General features: G+C 44.4%; 1 protein-coding gene across 1 annotated transcript in view; it reads left to right on the top strand.

Moving 5' to 3' along the window:
- Nucleotides 1-1,636, top strand: part of Smarca5 (SWI/SNF related, matrix associated, actin dependent regulator of chromatin, subfamily a, member 5) — a gene marked incomplete in the record, with an annotated part of 33,758 nt that extends 32,122 nt beyond the window's left edge. The window contains 1 exon segment of the mRNA XM_013522910.1: nt 401-1,636. Within this exon segment, the coding sequence (XP_013378364.1) occupies nt 401-466 (66 nt within the window).
- Nucleotides 1,637-12,019: the final 10,383 nt, after the last annotated feature.

Here is a 12,019-nt window from a genome sequence, read left to right as displayed (position 1 = left end):
GAAATCACGTTATAGTGAGGGTTTCTAAGTATCTGGGGTAGTATGTGTGATGTTTTGCATGCTTTGGGGAATATAAGTCATAATTTCAGACTAATTCAAGGATTATTAGGGAAACAGTGACTTTACAACCTTTACTGTTAGCTTCTGAGCTTTGGTTTATTGTCCCAGTAATGTCTTAGCTATGGGAAGGGAAGGAAGCATTTTAAGGAGATTAAAGTTAGGTTGTTATTTAGTGGTATACATTACTTGGATTTGTTTGGAAAGAATTCTATATTCTGGGAGAAAAACACTGTACTCTTGTTATGAAGCAGTTATTGCTAAAACACTGTGTTGTGTTTATGAGTTTATTGCGTTTTGTAGTAGTCTGATCATAACAAGGTATCTTTCTGCTTCTTTGTAGACACAGAAGCGTAAAATAGACGGAGCACCTGATGGTCGAGGAAGGAAGAAGAAGCTAAAACTATGAGTGCATATTTGTTTCATAATCACTAACTTTAAAACAGTAGTTCTTTATTTTACGGGTCTTCATAAGATGTACTGTACACTGCTCAATTGTTGTGTCATTCAGAGACATCAGGTTCATCTGTTTACTGAGCTAGAGATATAGTATGTACTTTCACTTTTTTTAAATGGAACAGCTGTGCTGAAATTTTTTTTATCATTAACACTTGTAATAAAATAGGCTTCATTTATTAATAAATGTTTCATTTGATTTATTTTTCTATTACAGTTTCATTTGTGAAGGTTGTGACTTTTGTTTATCAGCCGTCATTTTTACACTCATAAGGCTTAAAAACAAGCAAACAAGTAAAACATTACAGACAGTTATCCTGTCAGTCTTCATTAGTTATGTAAATGTTGCGGTTCACTTTGCCTTTGCAGAAATTTGGGTATTTTCTTTGTAGTGCTATTGAGTCTCATCTGGAAAGATTATGTAAACTGAATTTTCCTTGCTATTATAGAATGGGGCAAAGGCAACACAAACTACGATTTCTGTGTACACTTGTGTTAAGCTTTCTGTTTCTGTGGCTGCTTCTGAAAGGAACGTGCCCTATTATGTTGGAAGAATGGCCTTTTAGTTGTAATAGCCAAAGACATTTAGTATTTTCTGGTTCTTTAAAGTGTTGCACCGTTTTGTAAAAGGAATTTTTTTTTAAGTATGTGGTAAATATTTTGACAAATAACCTTCTGAAGCAGCCACAACTTAGAAGGATGTCAGAAGTAAAATGATTTTTTTTTCTTATAGGAAGACCCAGCCAAAATAAGGTGTGAATTTGTCATACTATTAAATTGGTAACAACTTGTACCCCTTTCCAGTTTATAGTATTTTTGAGTTAATAGAATAAAGGAAAATTTTATTTTATTATATTTTAAAATAATTTCTAAATATTAGCAGCAAGACTGAGTATAATACAGTTTTTATTTTCTAGGGAACAGACTTGATAAACTGGAGACCCGGAAGCAGGAATATCCAAACTGTAGTATCAGGATTTTAGCTGTACCAGAAGCCTTTATGTGCTACATATAATTTGTATAAAGTTTTATATGTGCAAATTGGGTAAACAGTTCTCCATTTTTCTAAGGGAATGCAATAAATGTAGCATCGTGAATAAATATAACTTTTATAATCCTTAAAGTGGTCTTTTCTTTACATTTCTTTCAATTTTTACTCTCAATTCTTTGCTTTTTCCTTGGACATTCTCTATTAGGTTTCTTAACTTTCTGTTTTAATCTGAACACATGTAATTGAAAATTCTGACTTGGCAGTATTAACACTAATTTTCTGAAATGTGGGATTGCTGCTGTTAATGTCATACAACACAGTCTTCACGGTAAGTTGTAGACTAGTTTGAATTCATTCCCTGGCCCTCTCAAAACTGACTTCTGTGCAATGCAGGCTTCTTAGATAATAGAATTCTGACTTCATTTTGGAAAAATAATTGAAAAACTGTAAAAACCAAAGAAAATACCAATGGTGATTTAAAGTGATATTTTTTTCAGAAGAAGAGAAATTGAGAGGCGGCACACGGTGGAAATGCAGACTGAATCATGCACAGCGCAAACCCATGAGAGTTTGAAGACTCCTGTAACCAGAAAGTGGTATAAAGAGAATGCGACTTGAGGAAAACATGCAGATGATACCTACGTTGGCAGATATTTGTGTTTTAGGGGTCAGTTTGCACATCATTTTGCATGTTCATTTAGAGTGAAGTAAAGCCCTGTTTTTATTTACTACTAATTAAGGGAAGGAGAAATGGTAAGTGCAGAATGTCCATGTGTCTTACAAGAGAGATTGGCGGTGAAGAAAGCCTCAGAATTGGACACTGATAGAGTGAGTAGGGCCTGAAGCCAGCCTAAAAACATTTTTTGCATGGATGACCAGGTTGCAGCAGCCTGTTACAGAATATCCCATGTAGTCACTGAGGAAGGTTTTAAATGTTACTTCTGTTAGGAATGTAAATTTTGCCCATATATAAAATGGTAGTTCACACTTCATGTTAACTCAAATGTTAAAACTTGACACCTCCCCACCCCAAAGATAATGGACAAATTTCCAATTACTCTTGAAGTTGTTCTTGGGTAGGAAGAACCAACATTGTCAAAATGACCATACCTTCGAAATTATTACGCAGATTTAATGCAATCCCAATCAAAAGAGTATACCTCACAGAATTAGAGAAAATAATCCTGAAATTCATTTGGAATCAGAGACCTAGAATAGCAAAGGCCATTCTGGCAACAGAGGCAAGGCATAGTCCCTGACTGGAAATTATGCTACAAAGCTATCATGATAAAAATAGCATGGTACTGGCAAAAAAACAGATCCAGGGTTCAGTGTAACGGAATAGAAGATGGAGAAACAACTCCAAACAGCCATCTCATCTTTTGACAAAGGGGCCAGACACCTTCACTGGAAGGAAGATGCCTCTAATAAATGGTGCTGGGAAAGCTGGCTTTCCCCATGCTGAAGACTGAACCTAGACCCATCTCAGCGTGCACTACACTAAAAATAGGTCAATGATCTAAGTATCAAACAATCTGGTGGAAGGTAGAATAGGTAGAGCTCTTGAAGACTGGTAGGCAAAGACTTCATGAACGAACCTGGACTGCCCAGGAAATATTAAAAAGAACCAACTAGAATCTTGTCATATTAAAAAGCTTTTGCACAGCAAAAGAAGCCACCTAAAGAATGAAGAGATGACCCACAGAAAGGAAAAAAAAATTTACCAGCTATTCCTCAGACAAGGGATTAATGAATATATAAAGAACTAAAAAAAAAATGACCACCCCCCAAATTTGAAGATTGAGTAGTGCCTGAAGCCAGTCTAAAAACATTTTTTGCATGGATGACCAGGTTCCAGCAGCCTGTTACAGAATATCCCATGTAGTCAGGAAGGTTTGGATTTTTGCCCAATCCAAAAATGGGCATCTGAAATGAGCAGATACTTCTTAGATAAACAAGTACAAACTGAAATACATGAAAGAATGTCCAATATCATTGGTCATATGAGAGATGCAAATTAAAACAACAGATTCCATCTCAATAAGGAATGGCTATCAAATCAACCAATAACATGCTGGTGAGGATGGAGGGGGAAAGGAACCTTTCTCCACTGTTGGGAGTGTACTGGAAATTCTTCAAAAAGCTAAAAGTAGAGGTTCCATTTGACCCAGCTATCCCCTTTCTAGGCATCTTCCCCACAGAGTTAAAAGCATCATACCACAATGATATATGCACACCCATGTTTATAGGAGCATAATTTATAATAGCTAAGTATTGGGAACAGCCCAAATGCCCATCAGTGGATGGATACAGAAAATGGTTTTACATACAGTAGGGCACTAGTCTGTCATAAAGGATAAATGAGACATATTTAGGTAGATGGATGCACCTTGAGACCAAAATTTCTTGTGAAATAGATACATGCTTAAATATTGCATTGTTTCTCTTGCATGAGAAACTGAAAGGGTAAATAAGGACCAAAATGGATAATCGGTGTTGGAAAATAGAATATGTTCAAATGGGAAGGTGTACAAAAGAGGGTAAGAGGGAGGGGAAGGGAAGAAGAGGAAAAGAAAATGGAAATAAGGCTTTTGTAGATAAGAAAAGGGTTGGAGGAAGGGAAGCAGAATGGGGAAAGGATATGTTTTCTACAGGTACAGATTTCCTATGATAAGTATGATTATATCAAAAGTGCCAATAAAATTTTAAAAAATGGCCTTATTCATTTAATAATGAATGTATTTATTCCTCTGTAGAATGGTAGTTGAAACCGCACAGTGGGGAAAAAACCAAAAAATTTGAAAATAAAAATGTTGAGAGAAAAAAATCCTTTCTGATCTTAATGTGATATATGCTGTGTTTTAGGTGTCAAATCAAAATGGAAATCTTTTCAAGTCATGCATAATGAATCTGGATTATGCCAGTTTTATTGCTAGAACAAATGTTGAATGTATGAATTTGTTGGTGTGTATGCAATTAAGACATTTATTCTACCATACTATTTTGTCCTTACATATTGTGTATTTTAGTTACGTTTATTGTTTCTGTGTTACTAAGAAAAGCAGTTTTTAAAAGTCTCATAATAAAGGAAAACGTTGCTGGATGGCGATACCTCTACACGACGTCCAGGCAATTCAGCCTTCTCTTTGGCTTCGTGTTTGTGCTTCCTTCAAAAAACACCCATACTGATCACCACAGCCTGACTTCTGCGGTGGGGAGAGGGATGTCTCTGGCACGCTGAGCATGTGCCCTACCCCTGGCTACCCCAGCCCTGTCACACCGTTTCACCCTGCTTTCACCTGCGCTGGTGGGCTATGAACTAGTTTTCAGGCACGTTTACCAACATGCAAAAGATCCATTAGGACATGCTGGCTGGCTGTGTATGTTCTGTACTTAAACCAAAAGCAAACAAGCAACAAAAAACTTCCGTCCGATCCTTTTCCTCCTTTCTGCACAACTGAAAGAATCATCTCGGTGCTTTGCCTTGCCCTTCCCTTTGCCTCTCACATCTTCACCCTTCAGCTGCCAAGCCCTCTGGAAATGATGGGGCACTTAGGGCTTGATCCAGTGGTCTAACCACTCCTTGCTAAGTCTAGATACTGACTGTGTCTTTCTAGTTAGCACTTTCTTCGGCCTGGGCATCGCCCGCTTCTCACGTGCCCCTGAGCACTGCCCCTGAGCCCGTGGCCAGCTCCGCAGCCTTCCCTCTGTGCCCAGCGCTGTGCTGGCTCTCGGCACTTTCTCACCCTCTGAAGACGGTACCGCCACAGACGCTTCTGACTCCCACACTCACTTGTGGCCAGGCTTCTCCGCTCCACGTCTTGTTTCACCTCTTCACCTGTCTACCACGCACCACTCCTTGAGAAGTTACAGTCCCATGAACTCAGAGTCCTCAGGATCTAACTCGGCTTCCCTGCCGGCCTTTCTCACCTCGGTGAACGCTTTCACTCTTCTGCTGCACTAGCAAGGGGCTTCAGAGGCGCCCACTTCCCTCTTACCTCCTGCACCACCCTGCCGTGGGCGGAGCTTGCCCATTTGGCTCTAAAAGTAACTTGCTTTCCTCCATCTCGGTTTGCACTACCTAACCTGCCCCTTTGCATGTATTCCCGGGACCCCTATGTGCGCTTCTGTCGCTCTGCTTCACCGCGGCCTCGGTGCACACCATTCTCAACAGTCGGCTGCTGTCTGCAGAATAAAGCCTGAGCTCCCAGCATAGCTTCCGAGGCCCTTCTCCGCCTGGCCCATACACTTCCCAGCCAGACCTCCGACCTCTGCCCCTAGGGAAGAGTGCACCTCGTATGCTGGCTGAGCTGAGTATTCCAGCTCGGCTCTGTTCACACGGTCCCCTTAGCCGGGCCTCTGGACACCCACCCGCCACTACCTGTGTACCCAGCAAACTGACTCCGCATGGGGTCACCTGGCTGCTGCCCTTTCCTCACTTTCTGTGCCCCCACCTTCAGTGCTGGCTGCTCTTTTGGTACATTACACTGAATTAGGAAATGTGTGTAGGGCTCTTCCGTGACCAGGCCCTGTGTTCCATTAGGGAGAGGGCTGCATCCCACAGATTGCTATATTTCTGTGCGTCCATGCAGAACATGAATAAATGTTCCATAAGTACCCGTTGAAGTGGATTAGATATTAGAATTGCTCCACCATTTACAAAATTTCCTACTGCCCTGTTGGTCTTTGCCACCTTTTAAAATTTGCATGTGAGTGACAGGCATTGACCAGAATGCTAAATAATTGTCTTATTAAATCACTATGAACAGGGTCCAAGGTCGGGACTTTTAGGATCATTTTTGTCTCTCAGATGAGGAAAAAGGCCGATAAGGATGGGCTGAATGTCCTGAGGTTGCACAGCTCTTGAGGCCTGCAGCTGGGATTTGAACCTAGGTGCTGTGGCCCCGAGTGTGCATGCTTAGCTTTTGTACCTTGTATCACCCTTAGAAACGCCAGCAGGAACCTGGCTCTCCTGTGTGCTTGGCTTCTGGGCACTTGCATGCTTAGCAATAATTATGTTCTGTGGACAAATGAGTCAGTGGGAGCCTGGGTTTGTGTTACCCTGTAAGCCAGACACCTGCTGGCCTCCGGCCTCCTATGCTAGGGTTAGTCCAGCACCTGCTCCAACTCTTTCCTTATTTCTCCAAGCATCTATTTAAGGATGCTGTCTGCTGATCAGAAACGCCTGAGGGATTCATTGTACTGTGACAGGTGTTTTTCAGCTCTGCTGTAATCTCAGGCACCACCTTCCTGTGTGAGTATATGCCCAGCAGTCCTGCAGGTAGACCTGGGACCTGTAGACAGACCTTTGGGTAAATGCCTCATTGGAGATGATGTTAAGTATTGATATGGAGACCAGAGGGTCTACTGTCTTTCCCACTGCCCTGGGCCCAAGCTGAGTGACCAACTGGACCTGGTGCAAGGTTCTGAGGATGAACTGTGACCACAAGTGACCTCAGGGGATGGGAAGGAGGCACACACTCTCCTCTCCACCCATCCCTGACTTTGCCAAGTTTCTGGCCGTCGGGGATGACCCTGTCACTGCGGCTGTGTCCCTGAGCCTGGGACTCATGCAGCAGCAGTTGAGGTTGGGGAAATCCAACACCACCTCCGGAAGCCCTGCTCTGCGCAGATGGGATCCCCTTCCGCACGGGACGCGCCGTCACTGGAGAGCAGCATGAGTGAGGTGTGGATGGGGATGACACCGAGCTCGTTGCTGCACCCCATTTGTGGAGGAGGGAGAGGGGTCGCTGGACGCACCCAGCATCTCGCCCAGCTTTTCCCGTCAGAGTGCAGCAGCGTCCACAGGGCCCCGCACCCTGACGGCCTCCGCCACGCCCCGCCCAAGTCAAACTCCGTTCTCCCTGGTGCGCCCTGCCAGGCAGCTGCAAAACCTCTTCAGATGTGGTCCCAGAAGCACGTGGAAACTGCGCTTGCCCAGAGCAAAGAAAGTAGAAAGGAGGCTTATTAGACAAGAGGAAGGGAATAAGTTAAAGGGAGCCATACAAGGGTGGGTGACCGAGAGCAGGCAGATGAGCACAGTGCATTGCACGCCCTGTGGTCCCCTAATCATGTACTGGGAGAAAGGCAGGACAAGGGGGTGAAGGGGTTGTGTGCGAAAACTGTCCAAGTATGAAAAGTACGTGTGTGAATCTGCCAAAATGGAAGCCATCAACCCGTTAACTGTACACGCAATAAAAAGTAAGAAGAAAAAAGGCCTTGAAATGATAGCTTTCTTAGTATCTATATAATTCGATCTACCTATCATCTTTCATCTCTCTGCCTGTGTATATCTGTTTGTCGGGTGCTAATAAAGATATTTCCTCACAACACTTCTGAGAGCTCCCCAAACCAGTGCCCTCTCTGTTTCCATGGAACTGCAAGGACGGGACATGGGGGCCCCACTGGATAAAATTCACCCGACTCAGACGCTGTGGCCCTGCCAGGGCTCTTGTCTGCGCTCTGCTCCCCACGGCCCAGAGCTGGGAGAGGGAGGAAAGCGCCCCGCACCAGCGGATACAGATGTGGGGGGGGGAAGGGACCCCGCTGGGGATGTGGTGTTAGCTTGGAGAGCTCGTGGGGCTGGGGGCAGAAAGGTTGTGTGTGGGCGGGAGAGGGACCCTGGGCCATGGCACGAAAAAGCCCCCTGGCTGGCTGTGTGCCTCAGTGGTGCTGCACCTGCCGAGGTGCGGCCCTGGTTTCGCCAGCACCACAAAAAAGAAGCGAAGAAGCAGCCACTGGCCTCCAGAAACACGGGCCACAGGAAGAAAATAATCACCGCCGAGACCATGGATGATATGGGTATGGTTTTTCCAAAAGAACAAGGCTCTTGGATCTCAGTATTTTAAATCACATTGCACTGAATAAATATGACTTTTACTATTTTTCATTTTGCTAAATATATTGTTTTGTTTTTGAGACAGGTTCTCACTGTGTAGTCCAGTCTGAACTTGAACTCACTATGTCACCCAGGATGGTTTTGGACCCATAATCTTCCTGTCTCAGCCTCCCACAAATGCAAGTTATACCTGTGGACTACTCCTGGCTGACCTTCCAAAATGCTTAAAACAGAATGGTCTCGAATTTTTTTTTTTTTGTCTTTTTGAGACAGGGTCTTGCTATGCAGTTCAGGCTGGCCTTGTGCTCACTTTGTAGCCCAGGTTGGTCTCAAACTTGCAACGATCCTCCTGCCTCAGCCTCTCGAGTGCTGGGATTACAGGCATGCACCACCACACCCAGCTTTTTTTTTTTTTTTGAGACTGGGTCTCACTATGTAGTTTAGGCTGGTCTTACTCCTTATGTAGCCTAGTCGGGCCTCAAACTCAATCTACTTGCTGCTAACTTGATCAGGGAGACCTGGTGTACTCCCAGCAAGTAAAGTCTGTTTTGGTCTTAGCCAGGATTTTAGAATTACCCCAAGTTTTACCCCCAGTAAATATCTTCCTAGCAAGGGAGTAGGGCACTGTGGGATAATTAGAAACTAATTTTTAAATATTTGGCTTTTAAAGTGACATGTCAGAGGAGGAGTGAAGAATCTCTAATTAGGGGGTCGCCTGAACTCCAACTATGGTATAGACATAGAGGAAAGTTTTTCAGAGAAGGAAAATAAAACCAAATAAACTGCCCCTGTATCAATAAGCAGTTGAACTGGCCTGCCCATAATGTCCCAGGCTACCCAGGTTTCCTTGGAGGAAATGGTGATGTCCGTGGACGGGGACACTGCAGGCTCCCCTCGGCCTCTTCAACTGTCAGAGAAGGATGTGAAGGTTCTGGCTCGCCTCGCCCCTCTCCAGGAGCAGGGGCAGTCAAGTCTCTGATGCCATGAGTCAGTCTCACATACAGAGCAGAGCCCCGGCAGAGGCGTGGTGCCATCTCGTGCCCTGTGTCCAGTCCTCTTACACTTACAACAGAAACCTTCCCCCCAGTTGCCCCTGGGCTCTTCCCTAGAGCTGGGTGAGTTCAAAGCATCCAACTGCAACAGCCATAAGCCCGGCCTTGCTCTTTTGTGTCTCCGCCAGGTCCTGACTGTTGAACACAGAAATGGCCGTGCCCAGCAACTGGGCCTCAGGCTGACCTCAGGTCTAGGCCATGCTACTGAAAACTTGCCTGGGTGCTTGTGAGAAGTCTGCATGCAGGACTGTGGCAACTGTTCTGTGCGTGTGTTCTGGGACCTCGTAAGTAACAGGTCCTTCCTACCTCCCCGGCCAGCTTCGCCACGCCCTGATCTCCTGGCTCAGCAGGAGAGATAAGCGCAATGAACCAACTAAAAACTGAAGAACAGATCTCAAACTTTCCCATTAGCCTCACGCCTGAAAAGGACAACTACAAGGCATAGTGGACCTGTTTTCAGATGCCGCTTGCTAGCTGCACAAGTGGAGCAAATCACTTAGCTCTCCGTAACATTTCCTCACTTGTCAAATGGGTACAGTAATGGTATCTAACCCATATGATCATAATGCCAATTAAATGAGTTAATAGATAATGCATATCAGAGTCTTAGCAAATAGCTAATGCTGGAAAACTATATTTGGCAGACTTCTTGAGAGGTGTTAGGAATGAACTGAAGGCTCCAGCCATACTAAGCAAGTGCTCTACTATTGAGTTATTCCCCCAACCCAAACTATTATTATAGAGAAATAGGAGCTATAAAATGACAATTCATGGACATAGGAGAAAAGTACACATGATTCAACTAATAGGAGCCTTGAAAAGAAGAATAATTAAAAGGAAAAAAGAAAATGCTGAAGAAAACATGTCTGAGGATATTTCAGAATTGAAGAAAGGTGAAATCTCTCTGAAAGAAGTCACAGAGAGCTAAACAGGGAATATGAGGGGGAAGAGCAATACCTGGACACATTACAGTAAAATTTAACATCCAAGGGAAGTAATAAATGCAAAAATAAAGAATAGCGGACTTCTGGGAAGATGGTGGGGTGGTGAGCAGGAGAGAAACAGCCTCTCTGGCACTGGAATCCAGATGCTGGATATAGCAATGTGAGGAAGAGAAGGACAAGGGATGCGGGTCCCCTGGACCCAGTGAGGCTCTGAATCAGGAACTGAAGCCCGTGGGGAGAGCTAAGAGAGGGACTACTGCACAGAGGAAGGAGGTGGCAAGTGGCCCTTTCCCCCTGAGCCCTGACTCACTGCCTGGGAGGGGCGGCTTGAACCTGCAGACGCACGGTGACTGCTGGCCACCCCAGAGGCCTCCAAGGAGAACAGAACCAGTGGAGCAGGCCAGTGGACACAGTGCAGTGGAGTTATTCAGGTTCAGATGCCCCACAGGACAGCGTGATTAGCCATTTTGCAGTGGGGCCAACTGCAATCAGAACTCAAAGTAGCTGTGGGCTGGCCCCATCTAGTGGCTCCAAGTGTCAGGGTGATGTGGAACCGAGTTCAAGCCAGCAGGAGGTCAGGCAGCCAAGGGCAAGCTGGCAGGAAGCAGAGTTTAAGTGAGCAGGGGGCCCCTGGAGTGCTGTGTGCTGAAAAACTAGGTCCCAGCCTCACAGCCAGAAACCAGAAGCAGCCTGAACTTCAGTGGGACTAAACCCAGCAGTGCTGGGATTATCCACCACCAACATAATTCTACTACTGACTTGTTGCAATCAATCATCATGGGCCTGGGCTCTCTCTGCCCTCTCTGTCTACCAGTGGCAGCAGAGACACACACTGAAGTGGTCATGATTTTTCTGCTTTTCTTCCTTTCTTTGTTTCTTCAATTTTTTTTTTCTTTTTTTGAGACAGGGTTTGGCTATATATCCCAGGATGGCCTCTAACTCACAGGGATCGTTCTGCCTCAGCCTCCCAAGTGCTGCGATTACAGGCATGTGCCACCATGCCCAGCTTCTTTAATTTTTTAAAATGTTAAGTATTTTTCTTTTTCTTGATTGTTTGTCCTTACACAACTGTGAGCACTGCTTCCGGTTTTGTTGTTGATGTTCTGTTCTTGTTTGTTCCTTCCTTCTTTGCCTCCTGTTTTCTTCACCAGTTCCAAAAGCTTATGTAATCGGCTTTTGTCATCCAGACTTGCTTCTCATCTACTTCTCTTCTTCTGTGTCTCTATTGTTCCCCAACCCCTTTTAAATTTTCTTCCTTGTGGGTAGAATCACCATATTGATGACACATTTATAGTACACAATTTTCTGCTTTGTTGTGGGTTTTGTTATATAACTATAAATCTTGTTCATATGGATAAAGGTGGCAAATTAATACCACAGTTTGTCGTTTGATGCTATTGTTATTACAGACTGCACTACTTTAGCCAAGGTGATATGATTATTCTAGCCAGTTGTTCTTCCTGATATGCCAAGAACGAAATTACCTGAGGGTCAGAAACAATAATATAGGCCAGTGCCAAAAAACCAGGGCTGGGCCAAAAAGGCAACAACTTCCCATCCCCAATAAACTGAAGAGCTAGGATCCTGCGACAGTCTCAAAACCCACAAGCCAGATATACCTGAAGACGTCTCTCAGAAGTAGTCATTTCCTAAGGGTTCTTAATACTAGCAATAAAGTGAC

The sequence above is a fragment of the Chinchilla lanigera genome, unplaced genomic scaffold (assembly GCF_000276665.1).
Source record: "Chinchilla lanigera isolate Chin_1 unplaced genomic scaffold, ChiLan1.0 scaffold00070, whole genome shotgun sequence".
Taxonomy (NCBI): domain Eukaryota; kingdom Metazoa; phylum Chordata; class Mammalia; order Rodentia; family Chinchillidae; genus Chinchilla; species Chinchilla lanigera.
The sequence above is the reverse complement of the archived record's forward strand: the minus strand, read 5'-3'. Positions and strand labels throughout refer to the sequence as shown.